The following is a 19,551-nucleotide window of genomic DNA, read 5'->3' on the forward strand; positions in this document are numbered from 1 at the left end:
TTCATTTGGTGACGGCCATGGAAAGAAGTAGTGTTGAATATGTCACACAGAGGAAATGATGATTCTGCCTGTACTGATGTTGTCAGGGGTAGCGTGTGATGTAGCCAAAGGAATAGTGGTTCTAAAGGTGGTGGTTCTTTTCGCTCAGTCTGCTGACCATCAAGATCGATGCTATGAAGGTCGGTGAGATTCAGATGGCTGAGTTCTCTCTCAAGCTGTCATTGGAAGGTCTCCTTAATTCAGAAATTGGTGAGGATAGCTGAGGATTGGCTAAGGATGCTCTAACATGGTTACTGGGCTCCGTCCAGCAAAGGTGATGGGAGGAAGGTTTTCAGCTCCACTTGTCTTGAAGGAACAATTCAGGAAGGAACATGAGATGGGCTTGGATCTCAGCTGAGAATGGAATCTCATTAGAAACCAACATGGAGGCCTAGATCTCTCCCATCTTGGGCTCTAAATGGTGGATGGATAGAAGGCCTTCCTAAGGAGGCTCTGAGGTCAGGTCAGAGGAGGCCAAGGGTGTCAGCCCAAGAGAGGAAGCCTGGGGAGCATCATGGTCCCAGACCACAGATGAGAAAGGCCTAAGAATCCCAGAGTTTCAACCCAGTAACCTGAACTCGGAAGCAGCAGGGATGCAGCTTCCTCTCCTTTCCTCCTCTGCACACACACGCTGATTTAGAATTCACAAAACGCAGATGACCTGTGTACTGCTACCCTCATTTCCACTTTACAAACAACAAAACAAAGAGCTTTGACAGGTCAAGTGACTTACCTGAAAGCACAGGCCAATTTAAGGAGGATCAGCCCTTCAGTTGCACACAGGCTTTCCTGGGTGGTCCCTCTATGCCAGGGCCTTTTTCGGGCCCCGGGAGTAGAGAAATGTCTAGGATCATCCAGTTCTCTGGCTTTTTCACATGCTCTCTGTATGCGATTGCCCAATTTTTATTTCTAGCCCAGACCTTTCTCCCCAATTCCAACAACCCACTTGGTACCTCCGCTTGGATGTTTAATGGACACTCAAACGTAAAGCAAAGCCTGCTGTCTTCTCCCCCAGCCCTCCATCCCACCCATAGATTTGCTCACCTCTGCTGATGGAATCCTGCTATCCCAATGGCTCAACTTTGGCTTTTTTTTTTTGCTCCAGAGCCTGCGCTCTTTATTTATTTATTTTTTAACATCTTTATTGGAGTGTAATTGCTTTACAGTGGTGTGTTAGTTTCTGCTGTATAACAAGTGAATCAGCTATACATATACATATATCCCCATACCTCCTCCCTCTTGCGTCTCCCTCCCTCCCACCCTCCCTATCCCACCCCTCCAGGCGGTCACAAAGCACCGAGCTGATCTCCCCGTGCTATGCGGCTGCTTCCCACTAGCCATCCATTTTACATTTGGTCGTGTATATAAGTCCTGGTTCCATCTCTAAAGCATCTGCAGAATCTGAGCATTTCTCACCTCCTTCACTGCCACCCTGTTGGTCCAGGCCACCACCATCTCTCACCTGGGTAGCCTCACCGGTCTGCTCATGGGGTCTCTCTGTCCCCTGCAGTCCGTTCTTAACCCCACACCAGAATGATCCTTTAAGATTGTAAGTCGGTGGTCTCTCACTCCACTCAGAGGAAAACCTGACATATTCCAATGGGCAGCAAGGTCTGGTTCTCCCTCTGCAAGTCTTGGTATCACCTGCTTGAGGAGAGTCCTACCCTGGCCATCCTATTTAGAATCATCGCTCACACTCCTGGCCCCCTTTTTCCTGCTTTGTTTTCTGCGTTGTTCTGCTTACAAACCACAGGATTTGCTTATTCCTTATGGGGACTGCCTGTCACCCCCCCGTAGGATGTGAGCTCCTCTAGGGAGGTGACGTTTGCTTTGTCCGTGATGCATCCTGGCACAGAGTAGGCACGCTGTAATGATATGTGGAATGAACTATGCCACAAGTCAGGGCGTGGCTCACCTGTCACCCACGCCTGCCCCACCGGCCTGTCTCTTTGGGACTGAGCTGCCTGCCGGGTCCTCTCTCTGCATGGCAGGGCAGGAATGCCAGGCATCTCAGAGCTCACCAAGTCCTCTTCCTTCCCAGGAGGGTTCTGGCGGGAGCGGGAGGCCGGGGGCTGCCAATTCCTGGCCTCTTTCCACACGCTGACTCCTGCAGGGGAGGTCCATTTTGACCCTCGGTTTCTACCTCCAGGCCTGGCACAACTGCAAAGTGAGGTCATTTACAGCTGGAGGGAGGCTGGCTGTGAATACCTCCTAACTTCTCAGGGAATTGCACTCTAGGAATGGAGGAGAGAGGGGTTAGGACGTAGCTGAGGAAAAGGAAGAAGGAAAGGGAGGCACAGATGTGGACAGATTGCTCCAAACCAGTGTCCTGTCTGCAGCAGTTTGGGTACTAGGAAGATGGGCCCCAGCCTGGGGGAGCTCCAGATACCAATTTCTGTGTGTCTGCACGTCTCATGCCCATGGAAGGGACAGTGTGGGCAGGGCTCTCATCGCCCACATGTAGGGACAGCTCCAGGGGAAGCTGCTTTTAATGGAGAAGTTGGACATCGTGGGAAGGAGGAGAGACCCAGAGAGCAGTCATGGGTGCGCGTCGGGGGTGGAGGTGGGTCCCCACCCCGAAGGGCCGTCATGCTTCCTCCTGTGACGTTGTTCCCTTAGCCTGAAGCTCTGTCTCCCCTCTGTGTTTTAGAGCCAACAGAGCTTCCCAGCACGAGCTGGAGAAGGACCTGAGTGACAAGCAGGCGGCTTGCCGCATCGACGATAAATGCCACCACCTGCGAAACACGTCGGACGGCGTCAGCTACTTCTGCGGAGTGGAGCGGGTGAATGCCATGTGAGTAGGGCGCGTGCCGCCTCTGTGATTTCCATGTCACTTAATTCATTCTCTCTCCTTTCAAAAGGATGCAGCGCACAGGTAAATCGGAGATCCTGGGAGGATGCGGAAAGGTAAGAGGCACCTGCGATGGACAGGTCGTCAGTAAGCACGGTGTTCTGCAGACACTTGCATCCTGCTGTAATCTTTTGTAGAAGAATATTCATTGTTTATATTTCTAACTGTGAAAATAGCACCTGCTTGAGGCACAAGAACCTAGAAAACACAGTTTAGCACAAAGAAAATAAAATGTTACCAATGTATTGGATGCCCTGGACGTGGGCCCGGGGTGGGAAGTACAAGCTGAAAAACAGCTGAATGTTGAATAATTTGTTTCCACTCTTTCTTACACCTGCCCCGTCCGTGGTTTCTTTGCCAGGCCCCTGGATACGATCTTGGGTTCATGCTCTTTTCTCTATGAGAGGGCCTGTCTTTCCGCATCTTGATAACCCTGCTATCTTTCTTTACTTATAAAAACGGTCCTGTCACTTTCACATCTCTTTGGAAAATAGTGGCATAGAACATTAAAAAAAAATCAACTTGATTGAGGTGAAATTCACCTATGCTAAAATGCATTTGGCGTTAGTGTACATTTTGATGAGTTTTAACAAATTTCTATGCCTATGTAACTGTAACCATATCCACACTCATGGCCCCTCCCCCTTTTAAAGAGACTCCCTTTAAAGCTCCCTTTAGGGCTGGTCACCCCAAAGCAGACCCCCTCTTAGCTCTTCTGTAATAGGAGCAGCAACGGGTACCAACTTTGTCATTCAGATTCTTCAGGTGTGAATCAGATTCAGACCCTCGGTCCTAAGTGGTCCCCATGAAGTGCCTCTTACTTAATTTGAGGAGAGCAGGAAGCATCTTTCTTTTCTCCTTCTGGGGTGGACGTGGAGGGGCGGGTGGGCTGGGATCAAACCACACACACTCTGACCACTTGGTCCTCCATAAAGGGCCTCATCTATTTCCAGCATGAACTCTTAGCCGTCTCTTGTAGGGTGTCAGGGTATGGAACAGATAGGATGTTATTTTTGGTCATCATGGCCTGAGCTAAAACCCTAATCGACAGTAAGAGTCTCATTTGACATCCTATTACACCATCAAGCAAAGAAACCACACAGAGAGGCCCAATATTAACAATTTACCGTCAGTCCTTCCAGTATTCTTCCACTCGTGTAGATATCGATTTATATTTTTAAAGATTGGTATCACGCATGTGCTGTTTGTATAGCCTGTCTGATCTTTCACTTCAGGATATGTCAAATACGTTGTTTGTGAAAATATTCTTCTACAGCGTGAGTTCGCATGCTGTATGGATTACTTTTTAAAAGGTACCATCATTTACTCAAATTTTTCTTTACTTTGGGACATTTTAGCGTGTTTCCAGCGTTTCAGGGATTGGCATAAACACTGCTAAAAATGAATCTCCTTACCTGTACATCTTTGGGTTATTTCCTTAGGATCAGTTTCTGAAGTGGATCGATACAGAGATTAGCATGACGCTTGCGCAGTGATGGTGTGCCAGTTCAGGAAGCATTCTGTATTTTCAGTCCGGGGATGTAAAGCACAGCATGGTGACTGGTTAACAATACTCTATTGCATAGTTGAAAGTTGCTAAGACAGTAGATCTTAAAAATTCTCATTCAAGAAAAAAGGTTTGTAACTGTGTGTGATGGTGGATGTTGTCAGCTAGGCTTCCTGTGGTGACCATTTTGCAAGGTACCCATAAATCAAATCATTATGTTGCACACCTGAGACTGATATAATGTTATAGTAGATTTCAATAAATTAGATTTCAATTAGATTTCAATAAAAACACTTTCTAAAGTGGAATTTCTGAGGTATGCACATTTGCTCTCCGGCATGGCCGTACCCATTCAACTTTCCTACCTGCAGGATGAGAGAATCTTTTTCTAAACATGCTCACCAGAAAATTATCATTCTCTTCATTCTTTGTTATTCTGACAAAGCGTTGTTAATATGTTGTTGTTTTCATTAGTACCACTTTGATTAGTCCTGAGGTTGAATATATTTTCGTAACACTTATGGGGCCGGTGAGACACACATTTCTAATGAATGGACGTACTCATACCCTTCGCCGATCCCCTCCCCCGCCCCTGCACATTGGCAGAGGACTTAATCTATGCTGCGGATTTACAGAGAGAAAGCACTCAAACAAGGAACAATTAAGAAAATTTTAAAAGAAGCTTTGCTCTGATGTTTACATTTCATGCAGTAAAACCAGGATCAAGTGATTTGGGGTTTTTTTCTTTCTCCGGACGAGCGGTTGTCTACAGAAAATCTAGGCTGATTCATCATCGTTTCCATTGTCTGGGTCTATTTCTTTTTTCTTCAGGGTCTCAGTGCCCGAGTCCTGGGCCAAATTTACCCACGACAATATTCTTCGCTCCCAGAGCGAGCGAGCTGCCTCTGCGAAACTAAGAGACGACATCCAGAACCTCCTGGTGGTGACAGCCAACGAGATGTGGAATCAGTTCAACAAAGTGAACCTGGCTTTCACCAGCCGCATTGCTGAGACTGCAGATGCTAAAAATAAGATTCAGATTCACCTCGCAAAGGTAAGCCAAGCACTGGGAGGCCCCCGCAGCTGACCTGGATAGGTAGAGCAGGGGGCCCTGGGACCACAGATCTCCACCGTAAGGCACATGACTTCCTGGCCATACAGACTAAGAAAAATGAAAACTGGTACAGAGTGCACCATTTATTTTAGCCAGGTAGCTAGGTGTCAACATGACATTGGAATCCAACGTGAATTGGAAATGGGAACACAAAGAATGCACTATGTCATGGAAGGTTCCTAGTATTTAATAGAAACAAAAATATTACTATTAACGTTCAATGAATCACCGTATGTAACTAGGAAGTGAATTTATTATTAGAACATATGGGAGGGATGTTTTCTGTTAAATTATTTCGGGCCTTTTTTTCTGGAATACAAAACCAAATACAGGCGACTATTAAGTGGTTCAAAATGTTTCTGATATTGAACTTTTTAAAGTGTTTTAAGTATAAGTGTTTTATGAGGACAATAAGATGAAAGATTTAGGCAGAATTCATGGGTTTCAAGATAAACAAGGTGCTCTTGCTTTTTTTAGTATCGGTCTTGGAGTCCTTGTTATTTCTGTGGGTTATGCTGCATATAGTTTTCTGGTTTTGTTTCTTAATTTAATTTTTATTTTATACTGGGGTATAGTTGATTTATAATGTTGTGTTAGTTTCAGGTGTAGTGGTTCAGTTATCCGTATATACATTCTTTATATACATTTATTATTATATATTTTATATATATATAAATATATATATTATTATTACTTATATACATTCTTTTTCAGATTCTTTTCCAATACAGGTTATTGCAGAATATTGAGTAGTTTCACTTCTCTTTTTAAGAACCTTACCATGTTGGCTCTGTTGCTCTCAGGAGATATTATCCTATCGAGGGCACTGTGTTTTCCCAGGCTGCAGTAATTTACCTTTCCTTCTCATGGTGTCTTCTTTGGGCGATGCACATTTGTTGGGTCAGACAGCTTCTACATCCAGCGAAGGGAAGAGAGAAGGATAAAACGTAGTTTTTGCCCCAGGAAGCTTATATTTGTGGAGAAGGTGCGCGTAACGTGAAAAGCGCATGCACGATGAAAAACAATAGAACATGACAGATCACCGTTGCCAAATAGCCAACGCAGAAATCGTTCTGGGAGTTTGGAGGAAGAAGCGAGCATTCAGGTGGGGCAGCATCGTGAACAAAGCCTCGGGAGGTATAGCCAATCAGAGGTTGAGTCAGGTCCGTAAAGAGACCCTCTGGCTGGCGCAGACGGTGTGTGTCCCTAGAGAGACAAGCTTGGAAAGGCAGGTGGAGCCAGGCCGTGGAAGTCATTGATGGGCAGGCGTCCCCTGGGCAGTGAGGGGCCACCTAAAGGCCTTTTATCGATAGAAGGCTGACACGATGGAGTCCCTTTGCTCAACAAAGTTTTGTTTACTAGTGTATTAGTTTGCTCTGGCTGCCGTAACAAAGCCCTACAGACTGGGTGGCTTAAACAACGGAAATTTATTTTCTCCCAGTCCTGGAGGCTGAAGTCTGAGATCAGGTTATCCGTGGGGTTGCTTTCTCCGGAGGCCTCTCTCCTAGGCTTGTAGACGGGCGCCTTCTCCCACACCATCATGTGCTCTCTTCCCTCCATGCCTGTCTGTCTCCTAATCTCTCTTTATAAGGACACCAGTCAGACTGGATTAGGACCAACACTAATGACCTCATTAAAGAACTTCATTAGCTGTTTAGAGGTTCTACCTTCAAATACAATCACATTCCGGGATCTGGGGGTTAGGACTTCAACATATGGATTTGGGGGGGTTGAGGAGGATAGAATTCAACTCATAACAGCTACATTCAAGGTGCTGTGCCAGGGGCTTTGGGGTGTACACAGATGACGACTCACTGACCCTGCCATCTTGTGTCTTGTGTGGACAAGACACGTACGTAGAAAATGATAAGTTCCATCAGAAAAGTGCAGAAAGAACCCTTTGGAGCTACAGATAAAAGGTTCAGTTTGTTTAGCAGAAAGAGCAGTTATTTCCAGTGGTGAGAGATGGGGGTGGCTTCGTGGAGCGGGGAGCCCTTGAGGGTGACCTTGGTGATAGAACAGTGTAATGATTTTCAGCAGGTGGTTGAAAGCTTGGAAGAGAGGGCAAAGCTTAACTGACAGGTGAAAGAGTTCCTGGCTTTCACAAGTGCTGAAGCTGTGTGGTTACAGGAGGTCTCTGCAGGGAGAAAGGAGGTAGCAGAGAAGGGGTCAAGGGCAGCACCTTGCACTGGAGTGAGGAGAAGGGGTTAGAGACAAAATCAGGGATTAGGATAGCAGTTGACCAGAGAAGTAAGCAAGGCGAGGGTTTCAAGGGGAGGGACACTCCGGAGAGGCCTCATCATTGACTTTGAGTGCGTGGTCTCACCAGAGCAACCAGGGCCAGAGACTGGATACGGGGGCCGCTGTGAGGTTAGGTGGGTGGCACGTGGAGGGAGTAGGCGAGGCCACTGCTGAGTCCATGTGGCTGTGAACTTGAGGAGAGGCTGGGAAGGTACCAGCCAGAGAGGACCCAGGGGGATTGGATGAGAGCGTGGTGGGGAAGGCATGAGGGTTCAAAGGAATTTGGGTGATGGTTGGGGGGCATCTCCAAGCCACAGGAAAGCGGCTGAAGAAGAGGGGACTAATGGGGGGGTGTGGAGACCCGGGGGGGGGGCAGAGGTCAAGGTCGTAGGCGAAGGAGAAGGCAGGGTTTTCAGAGCACAAGAAGGGGGCTTGCTTGTCAGAAGAGGAAGACGAACCAGGGAGGGATTCAGGTTTAGGTAACCGGGGGACTTCTTTAAGGAGAGAAGAATATAAAATTGGGGTTACCAGATTATGAGCTCCTCCCTTGCAAGTGAGACACCCCAAAGCTTGACCTCGATTTGCCTCAAGGCAAATCCTCTCCTAGCAGGAAAACCTCTCTGAGATTAGTGAGGAGAGGCAGCGGGACGATAAAGAAGCAAGGATGCAGCGACGTGGGAGGGAAGCGGGGACCCTCGAAGCTGCTGGCCTCCCTTTTCTCGGAGTCACGTGCAAATATGTATCAGTAAATATCTAACAGCCGGTGATCTGAGGGAAAAGGAGAAAGCGAGCTCGGATTTGCGGCATTCGCCCATTTCTGTGGCCTAAGTCCTCGCACGCTGAGTCGGGAGGAGATGCTCTCCAAAGGGTGGGAGCAGGTGCCGCACCTCCCACCGCGGGTCCCGGATGGGGCTGGTGGGAGGAGGCCCTCAGACAATCCTCCTTCCCGTGAGGGGGAGGCCCGGCCACCGATGCACGGGTCGGAGAGCAGGTTGTTGAGGGCCCGGCACCAAAGCCCCGGCGTTTGCTTCTCCTGGTACAGACCCTGCAGGAGATTTTCCAGACGGAGATGACCATCGAATCCATCAAGAAAGCCATCGAGGACAAGTGCGCCTTCCTGAAGGTGGCTCAGACCAGGCTGGATGAGCGTACGCGGAGGCCCAACATAGAGCTCTGCAGAGACACGGCTCAGCTGCGGTAAGCGAGGAAGAGGCGACGGGGGAAGAACCAGGAGGGGGTCACGGTGATGGGGAGGGGGGCGCCCTCAGGGCCAGCTCGGGCTCCTCTGGGGAAACCCCCAGGCTGCCGGCAGCTCTGAGCTCCTGCGGCTCGTCCACCAGCACACGGGGATGTAGAGCGGCCTAGTGATGGTCACGGTGCCAGAGCCTCCTTTAAAGTGTCAGTAACGGGGTTCGTGTTTAACAGCCCGGAGTTTCGGTTTGGGATGATGAAGCGTTCTCGAGATGGAAGGTGGTGATGGTTGCCAAGTTTGTGAATGTACTTAATGCCAGGGACTTAAGAGCTGAGATGGTAAATTTTGTGTTATGTCTATTTTACCGCGACTAAAACAAAAAGGAAATGACGTCAACACTACACACAAGAGTAGTGGTAACACTTAGCCTCATCCAGGGGGTGGAGGTGGCGTTGGGCTCCTTTGCACCTCCCTGGAGTGTCCCGAGTTTCCAGATCCCCTGTCTCGGAAACAGTACAGAGGTTGGCCGCTGTGTGTGTCCGAGTGCCCCTGACTCATCGGAAAAGGGACTTTGGGTACCACCTCCCCCCACCCCGTCTGCTTGCTCTCACCGTCGCTCTCATCCGCTTCTTTGGGTGCTTCATTCCTGCTCTCATCGTTAAGAGCATCCTCAGGACCCCCTAATCCCGATGGCTCATTTCAGCTCATTTCAGTTTGTTCTGTTCTTGACAGAAATTGAAAGCAGCTGGTCAGCATCAAGCATCCCCCACGTGTACACGGTGGGAGGGATCTGACACTACACTTCATCTTCTGGACACTAGGTGTATTTTCTCCTTCTTCTTTTTAACTTGGAAGATTCCTTTCAGGATGGGCTTGAATGGGATTGGCCGCCCTCCCACCCCCATTCTGGCTTCGTTTCCAGTTTCTCAGTACCTGCCTATCTGCCTCTTTCTGGATTGCATCACTGCTGTGCTTAGGTCTTGAAACACTTTGTGCAGAAGCAAATGAAATGTATAGCAACTGGAGGGACGAAGCGGCAGCGCTTGAACTGGAGCAGTGGGAGAGACCACTAGCCTTGTAGTCTGCCTGGTGCACGACTGAATTCCCTTATATCCTAGGGACAAAGCGACTTGGAGCTCTTACCCAGGGAACAAGCGGTGGGGTGAGGCTGTGAAGGAAATTTCGGGTGGTCTTTGTGAGGCCAAGAATGAGAAAGATGCTGATAAAGGTGGTGACGGTGACAATCACAATAGCTGTTGCCATTTATTGATCTTATTCTGTGCCGGGCACTGTCCTGCACACTTTACCGTATGCATCCTCTTCAATTTACAAGTAAGTAAATGGAGGCAGAAGCGGGCTGAGTGACGGTGACCCAGCTGGCAACTGCTGGGAGGAAGGAGAGACGTAGTTAGAATCCTTGCCCATCTCCCTGCTGAGCTCCGTTCAAACAAAGCAGCAATTTGCCTCTGCTTCCCCATGTTTCATCGTCTGGGGCCTTTGCCACCCCGCCGTCCTGTACCTAAGCTCATCCGGCCTTCTCAATGCCCACATGGGATGGGTCAGCAAAGCAGGTGCTGTATCCTCATCTCACTCTCACAGAGGATAAAACAGAGGGTCACAGAGGAGACGTTACTGCAAAACACCCTCCATGGGCAGCACGCGTGTTGTCTGTGTTGGATGCTAAGAGGTGTGCTCTAGAATAGATTCAAATGGCCTTCGTCTCCCACAGTAGCTGTGTTTCTCCTAGTGGAGCTGTCGTCTGGGCCCTCACCATGGAGGAGGTCACCCAGGCCACATGTTTCTCCAAGTGGGTTCCACAGGACCCCCACTCACACACAGCCCATCACGGAGGCGAAGCGGCCCGCCACTCCGGAGGCGACCAGGCTGAAGTATCTATTTATTACAGGAACCTGGTAGTGGGATCACACCCATTTGGCCAGTTAGATTAGATCATGAATTGTGGTTTTATGCAAATATTATTGGGAGAAGCTGAGCTGAAGTTTCATGCTCCGACAATTTCTGCGGAGTCATCAAAAGTAGTGACGGGGGACTTCCCTGGTGGCACAGTGGTTAAGAATACGCCTGCCAATGCAGGGGACACGGGTTCGAGCCCTGGCCCGGGAAGATCCCACATGCCGCGGAGCAACTAAGCCTGTGCGCCACAACTACTGAGCCTGCGTTCTAGAGCCCACGAGCCACAGCTACTGAGCCTGTGAGCCACAACTACTGAAGCCCGCGTGCCCAGAGCCCATGCTCCGCAACAAGAGAAGCCACCGCAATGAGAAGCCTGCGCACCACAACAGAGAGTAGCCCCCACTCGCTGCAACTAGAGAAAGCCCGCGAGCAGCAACGAAGACCCAACGCAGCCAAAAATAAATAAATTTATCAAAAGAAAAAAAAAAAAAGTAGAGCCGGGAAGAGAGAAATTGTCCGGGCTGCCATCAGACCAACACAGGGTTGCTTTTCAGAAGGGATTTGAGTCGTGGTCGAATTTGACTTTGCAGTTATCAGACAATGAGGCATTCACAGCTGCTTCTGAGAAGCTGAATGATTTTTCCTCTTTTCTCCCCCTTCACGGCTAAACAGAATTTGCTTTTCCTTTACTTCCTGTCGACCCTGCAGTGTGTCTATTTCCTCTGCTCCTTTACTGACTTCAGGACAAAACCTACTTTTGTTTCCGTAAAGATTTCTGGTTAAAATATCGTTGCCAAAAATATGGTCCTAGAGGAACAGCAGTGGAATTTAGGATCGTTATTGAGGGAGGAGGGGATTATTTTTCTTACTCAACTCATCATTCTGAAAGCAGCCCTTTGGCTGTCTAGATGAAGAAAACACAAGGACCATAAACTCAGGGGAGTGAGGACAGAGAAAAAGTGCTGTTTCCATTTCAAGACTTTGATTTGCATTTGAACTTTTTCTAAATGGGTGCTTTCAAGAACAATTCTAAACATTCTTGGCATCCTTGAGGGCAGGCCAGACCAGGCTCTGCTTTACTTAATCTTGATATATTTTTTTCAGACGACGGTAGTTTTATTTGTATTTGAATGCAAACTGTTTTTTCGGTTCTGTAATTTCCCCCAAAATGAGTGGTTTCAGCAGAACGGCTGTCTGCCATCTGCCAAGAATAAGGAAGCTGAGAGTGGAAGGTGGCCTTGAAAGGGGAGGAGAAACGTATTTCTAACGGCGAAAGTTGAGGGAGGTGTAGTATCTCTGAGCTGCCTTCACACAGCGATGGGAAAACCAGGATGTTAGCTGCCTGCATTCTAAGTATCTGGAATTGCTTTTTTAAAAAATTGGTATTTTAATGTGTCCTTTTTCAGAAGAGCCCTGACAGATAAATTTTCCACTAGACTAACGTTTGGCTGTCAGGAGTGAAGACTCGCACGTCACCCTGCTCCGTCCCTACCTTTGGGTTCAGAGTTCCTTTTGAAGCGGTGAAAACAGCTCAGGGAAGGCTGGGAGACGAGAAGCAGGCCAGTGTGATTATAAACCACTCACCCTCATAAATCCCGTCACCAGCCGTGTCCGACAGCCTCTCTGAAGATCTGTTTCTTTGCTAGTGGTATTGTGTACCCTGGGATCTTCAAAAAAGAAACGTACTTTTAAAATCCAGCCTGACCTAAACAACAACAAAATATGCCTTTAGCTCAGTTCTCAGATGCTGTGTTTACAGATCTCAGGCCAGAGGAAACTTCCACACTTAAGTTTAATTCCTTCCCTCCCCCACTAGAAGTAAGAAGACAGTTCAGGCTCTAAGATGAAAGGAGATGCACGGTGTGGGTGTGTTTTCACGGCTTGTCGTTGCATCCGTGAGCCTTTTGGGGGTGCTCTGCGGTGCTCCCCACCTCGGGCTGGCTGCAGGTGGCTCCCTCTGGCCTGTGCTCCCTCTTCATCACCTGGGGTCTGCTCCTCGTTCCTGGGAGACGCTTGACTTGGACTTCCGGGCAGCTTCCTACCTCCCATCATGGGCTGCATCTCCTAGGAGACAGAAGTTGGTCCCCATCCATCAAGCATTTTCTGTGACCCTGTCAACTGCAGGAGGGGCTGTGGATGTCACTTTCCCGGACCTGATGGCCGGCAGGGAGACGTAGCACACAGGCCACGACAAGCACCCCGAGGGCCACAGAAGGGCTAGCGCTCTTGGAACACACGACATCGACATCGGGCAGCGAACTAGTCCCAGGGCTGAGGGAGGGACTTCCGTAAGAAGGGTCTGTCCAGCCGGGCTTTGAGGATGGCGTAAATTAGCGGGATGAAGAGTGGAATAAGAGCATCGTGGGCTGAGGGGACGGCAAGGGGGAGACCCTGAGGTCAGACACGGAGCAGGGACATTCAAGGACTTGCCTGCATAATGGAGAGGAAGGGCGCAGGGGCACGGGGAGACAGGTACCGCAGATTTTTACATTTTTATGTAGGGGTGTGAGGAAGAGGGTGGGGTCAGGGATGATCAGAAGACCTTCGGTTCCAGCATCCGCAAGGATGACGTCAGCATGGCCTGAGATGGGGCAGGCAGGTGGCCTGGGGTGCTGGTGATTCATCTGCTCTGTACCCCACCTTGGCGTGGGTGGGCCCCTTGCGGGCATACCCACCAGGGAGGGTGTGTCCAGAACGTGGGCCTGCAGGGCGGTCCTGGGGAGTCTCCAGACCCCCTTCATTTGTCCGCTGTGGCCTCGGATGGAGATGTGATGTTTGCCCCGTCGCGGTGTCGGTCCAGCCGAGGCACTTCAGGTAACCTCTCTGAGTTCAAGGCCAAAGAGAGTTCAAGTCCCTCAAAACTGTGTTTCCTTTTTGGAAACTATTTATTGTTTTCTTTCTAGCTTTAAGAGCTGTATCTGTTCGTGATAGAAAATCAGAAAATGAAATAAAAAATAAAAATCACCGTCAATTCTCCTTGCCGTTGAGGGATAACCGTGGTTGCCACCAGGCACGTTAACAAAATTGTGATCACGCTGCATGTAGAGTTCTCTATCCTGACTTTTTCAACCAACATTGTATTCTGAGTCTCCTTCCCCAAGGCAAAAACAAATTCTTGTTTAAAAAGTATTGCCTGCATAGTATTCCATCGTCTGACTACGGTGTCCGTTATCATCAGGATCTTGTTTCCTCTTGTTCTCTCATAATAATACTCAGTACAGGATAACACAATGAAGGCATTGTTCCTTTATCGTTTTCTGTCAAACTTTTCACTTTGTTTAAATTCACAAGTAAGAGAGAGACACGCTCTGATTTTAAAACAAATTCAAACAGTACAGATCCATATGGAGTAAAAAACAAGAGCCTCTTTTCTTCCCTCTCCTCTCCCCCCCACCAGCACCCCTCCCCCACAACCTCAACCAGCAGCTGCTGATTTGGTGCATAATACATTTACAATTTGTCCTTTACGAAAAGCAGGGGGCGGAGGGTTTTGAGTAGAGACGTTGTGGCTTTGGTGCCGTCTTAAATGAATATTCTGTGAGAGCTAATTTTGGGCCTGACACTATTTTGGTTCTTGTGGTAGGGTTGCCAGATTTTGCAAATTAGCGACCAAGTAAATATGAATCTCAGATAAACGACGAATAATTTTTTAGTATTAGTATATCCCCAATACCGCAAGGCATCTTTACACAGAAAACACTTATGGTAAGTAAAAATACTTGTAGTGAATACTATTCAGCCTTAAAAAGAAAGGAAATTCTGACACGTGCTACCACATGGATGAACCTTGAGGACATTATGCTGAGTGAAACAAACCAGTCACAGAAGGACAAATACTGGACGATGCCACTTGTATGAAGTACCTAGTGTGGTCAGATTCATAGAGACAGAAAGAAGAACGGTGGTTGCCGGGGGATGGGGGTCGCGGGGCGGAATAGGGGTTAGTGTCGAAAGGGGACAGAGCTGCCATTTTGCAAGATGAAAAGAGTTCTGTGGGTGGAGGGTGGTGATGGCCGTGCAACTGCCCATGATGCCACCAAACTGCACACTTAAAAATGGCTCCGATGGTAAATTTTATGTTGTTTCTATCTTACCGCAGTGAAAAAAGTACCTGGACTAAAAACATACGTGTTTATCTGAAATTCAAATTTAACTGGGCCCCCTGTGTATTATCTGGGAGGCCCGCGCTGTGGGGATGACAAATAGAAATGAGATGGTCTCACCCAGAGGGTCCAGGGCCGAGGCCAACTTCCCAGGTCTCTGCTTCTGGGAGCTGAGTGGGCGGGGCAGGAAATGGGACCCAGTTCCTTATTATGGCCACCGAGACTCCTGATTTCCTTCTTAGCTTCCTGGATAACTGTGAGTGGTGTATAAACACATGTAGGCCGTCTGCCTGTGGGGAGGGCAGTTCATCCATCCCTGGGGCTCAATTTCCTTGTCTGTAGAGCAAGGAAGCTGGGCTTGTTGACCTCTGCCATTTATCTTCCAGTGGCAAAGTCTGTGAAGCTATAAAATGGTCTTGGTATAATGATTTCCACATGGTCTGGGTATTTTTCTAGGATCGTGAAATCCTTTTCCGCCTGCAGCGACGTCCACACCCCTATTTGTTCACTGTCACTATTCTCTTTATATTATGGTACATTTTAGTTAATTTCATGCACACACCCACCCTCCCCCCACCCAACCAGTCTGCTGATAAATGAACATCCCCAACAAAGAAAACTTTAGCTCTGAATCACTGGGCAAAATTTGATGAATTTGGAGTTGGTGGTTTCAACTGAGGTAAGTTATTATCCTTACTATTGTCTTTTATAACCTGTTTAGTATTCTTTCTCTTGATTGACCACATGGTCCCACCCCTTGGATATTATTGGCCAAATCAGAGGGTAAAGGAGTCCTTGCTTAATTGCTCTCTGGGAGGAGAAAGTTTCTAAATATAAACACAACAGAAGAAATCACAAAGAAAAAGAAAGATTTAGCTAACTAAAAATTGAAATCTTATGTGTAACGAAATATAAGCTAAATTAAAAGGTAAAAAACAAATTAGAGAAAACATTTGCCACAAGCTTAACAGACCAAAAAAAAAAAAAAATGTAATATGCCTAAAACTTAAAGAACTTTTTGCCAAAGTTTAAGATAATTAGTAATACCCCAGTAGAAAAATGAGCAAAAGACAGGAAGAGGCAATTCACGGAAAAATTGCAAAATGCCCAATAGACATTTAGGAAAGTTTCACTAATAATCAAAGAAATGAAAATGATATCAGTTAAAATAATTTGAGGAGGAAATGCTAGATTTTTTACATGAAATGATGCCTTTTTTCCTTTCTGTCTTGAAAAATGTGTCATGTTTTTCATCATCAGCACAATCAGAACGGCAGCTTGTTTCATGGTTTACGTAGCTGATTTCATGAATTATCATTTTCATGTCCCATTAGGTTTTTGACGTTTCGATATTTACTCTGGAACCTTGGGGCATTGCTGGGGGGAGGGGCATTATCACTGGAGGAGTGCCCATTAACTAACCCCTCCCCCACCGTAGTTAACAGGTTGGGCTGAATTCTAAACGCTGAATAAAGCTGGGTGTTCCCCTCTTCCTCACTATGTAAACAGCTTTCAATGATAAAGTAAATGCATGAAAATTGAGCTGTTTCCATTTTCCCCATCTTTACTATTAAAAAAAATCAAATGTTTAAAAGTTTACCTTTTAAAATATTATAAGGTTTAATATTCGCGTGTATGCGCAATGCATGTATGAAAACTTGCTGGTGTCCCCCGAATATCCTTGGTGTGCCTTTTGGATCGTCCTGTTTGCTTTGCGGCTTTGCAGCGTGAAGTAGTTCTGAGGTTGATGTGACCGGTGGGAATTCAGTAACCACACTCGGCGCCGGCGGAGCTGATAACCAGCGTGACTTCTGCTAACCTAACAGGTGCCTCTTCCCCACGCAGCCTGGTTAACGAGGTGTACGAGGTGGACGACACCATCCAGACCCTGCAGCAGCGCCTGAGGGACGCGCAGGACACCCTGCAGTCGCTGGTCCACACCAAGGCCACCCTGGAGCACGACCTGGCGGTCAAAGCCAACTCCCTGTACATCGACCAGGAGAAGTGCATGAGCATGCGCAGGAGCTTCCCCAGCACCCGGCGGCTGGTGGGCTTCTGCTAGGGCCCCCTCCCCTGGACTAGGTGTGATGCTCCCCAGGTAAGGCGGAACCAGGGCGCCGCGTGCGCACGCACTTACACGAGGGCCAATCTATATTCACTTATTAAAGGATCGTATTTATAGACATGTGCCGCGGTCCTGTCTCGTAAAACCTTTCGTTTGCCTCCAAACCTTAGTTGCCGACGATTTACTAGGCCTCTGGGCCAGAGAAAAACAATAGATGTAATAGACAAGGTAAGAACCCTTATTTGTATTACTCTTGTATTCTCTGTGTAACATGAATGGGCTGGAAAGGAGCAATGTATTCTTTTCTGAGGCCGTGGAGGCAGGTATCCCAGCATGTGGGTTCTGAGAGAACCGGAGAGGTCTCTGGAAGGTAGTAGTCGGGGATAGTTTGAGCAAAATCGAAGGTGGAAAAATAGAGTGCATTTGGACACTAGTAAGTAGACCAGTTTGGCTGTGATTCATAACGTAGGGTGTGTATGAAGAAACAGGATGGCTGAGACCCCTGGAAAGTTGCGGGGGGTGGGTTCAAGGGTAGGGGGAGTGATGGACAGCTCTGTGCAGGGACATGGCCTTGTGAAAGCAATGACCGGGTAAGGAAAGTTTGAATTAGAGAGATGGCTGTGGAAACCAAGAGGGGAGAAGCACAAAGCATGTTACAACAAATCAGCAGGACTCGCTAACCTCACAGGCGAGTGAGCCCTGAGGGCCCAGGGTGACAAAAAGTTGCTGACTTTGGGTGGGCCGAAAAATGGGACATTGCTTACATTCTAGGAGGTCCTGTCTTATCTCAGGGGTTGCTTATTTTTTTAAAATAACTTTATTACAAATGAAAAACATTTGCTGATATCTGTTTTGGAAAATAGGGAAAAGACACACCCAGAACTCCTTGTAAATTACTTGCTATCACAGCACCCAGAAATAATCACTGAAGTTGGTCAGCATTTTATGGTATATGCTTTCAGTCCTTTTTCTGTGACAGTATATGTGTCTATAAAATTTATTTACATATGCAGTGTTTATTTACACATATGTATCATATGTAATGCTTATATTTAAATACATAATTAATAACACTTGGGACCACACTTCTGATTTGTAATCTCCTTTTCCTTATTCATATATTATACTATAAATGGGTTTCCATGTCATTAGCTGTTAATGCACAACATCTTTTTTTTTTTTTTTTTTTTTTTTTTGCGGTACGCGGGCCTCTCACTGTTGTGGCCTCTCCCGTTGTGGAGCACAGGCTCCGGACGCGCAGGCTCAGCGGCCATGGCTCACGGGCCCAGCCGCTCTGCGGCATGTGGGATCTTCCCGGACCGGGGCATGAACCCGTGTCCCCTGCATCGGCAGGCGGACTCTCAACCACTGCGCCACCAGGGAAGCCCCACAACATCATTTTTTAAAACCTTGCCTTGGTGTCTCTAAAAACAATAAATAACCACTCTTGGAGATTTCAGAAAATACAGGCGAGGGATAACAGAGTATTTGTCTTTCTCTGCCTGACTTATTTCACTATGTTATCACGTATACGTGGAATCTAAAAAATAAGACAAACGAATGAATATAGCAAAACAGAAACAGACTCACAGATACAGAGAACAAACTAGTGGTTACAAGAGGGGAAAGGGAAGCAGGAGGGGCAAGAGAGGGGTAGGGGATTAAGAGGTACAAACTACTATGTATAAAATAAATAAGCACAGGGAAATACAGCCATTATGTTGTAATAACTTTAAATGGAGTTATTATTTTATTCTATAAAAATATTGAATCACTATGTTGTATACCTGAAACTAATATAATATTGTAAGTCAACTACACTTCGATTAAAAAAAGAGGAAGTACAGATGAGCAAAAGAAGAAAATAAAACTCTTCCATACTTCTAAACTAACTAGATGCTTTGATATACCTATATTCTATTTCTGTATTTTTATGCACATTTTCCTTTCAGAAATGGAATCCCGAGTAAAGTAGCCCTTACAAAGCACTTACTTTGGGCTGAAACCATTCCCAGTGCTTTGCTCACCTCAACTCATTTACGCTTTTTGCACTTGAAAATGTATACTCTTTCCATGTCATTTAATCCCTTTCCATAACTTCATTTTAATGGCTTTTTAATAGTCCATTGTCCTGAGGTTCTAGAATGTTCTATGACCAGTTACCCATTATCAGATATTTTCGTTGTGCCCGACTCTTCTTTATCACAATGTAGCCATGATTTAATCTTGTTAGTGAAATGTGTGCGAACAACTTTAATATTTTGCTTAAGGAAGGTTCCTAGATCTGGAGTCGTTACATCAAAGTCAGGCACACATTGAAAAAGGCTTTTGCAGTGTATTATCAAATTGACCTCCTGAAACTTTATGTCACTCAGCACTCCACCACCAGCCTGTAAGAGGGCCTGTCTTTCTGCATCTTGATAATGCTGTGTTATCTTTCTTCACCAGCTCATCTTTAGTGAATAGTGGTGTAGAACCTTGTTCACTGGACCCTTGAATTTCTTCTGTCAGTTGCTAGTCCTTGT

At 47.0% G+C, this 19,551-nt stretch overlaps 1 protein-coding gene across 2 annotated transcripts in view; it reads left to right on the top strand.

The window, feature by feature from the left end:
• Positions 1–17,559, top strand: part of TEKT3 (tektin 3) — a 34,227-nt gene extending 16,668 nt beyond the window's left edge. For both annotated transcript variants that reach the window (XM_033847705.2, XM_033847704.2), the window contains exons 5-8: positions 2,690–2,833; positions 5,229–5,451; positions 8,795–8,949; positions 16,807–17,559. In XM_033847705.2, the coding sequence (XP_033703596.1) occupies positions 2,690–2,833; positions 5,229–5,451; positions 8,795–8,949; positions 16,807–17,023 (739 nt within the window). In that variant the 3' untranslated portion in view covers positions 17,024–17,559. The remainder of the gene's footprint in view (positions 1–2,689; positions 2,834–5,228; positions 5,452–8,794; positions 8,950–16,806) is intronic.
• Positions 17,560–19,551: the final 1,992 nt, after the last annotated feature.

The sequence above is a fragment of the Tursiops truncatus genome, chromosome 20, assembly GCF_011762595.2.
Source record: "Tursiops truncatus isolate mTurTru1 chromosome 20, mTurTru1.mat.Y, whole genome shotgun sequence".
NCBI classification, from domain to species: Eukaryota; Metazoa; Chordata; class Mammalia; order Artiodactyla; family Delphinidae; genus Tursiops; species Tursiops truncatus.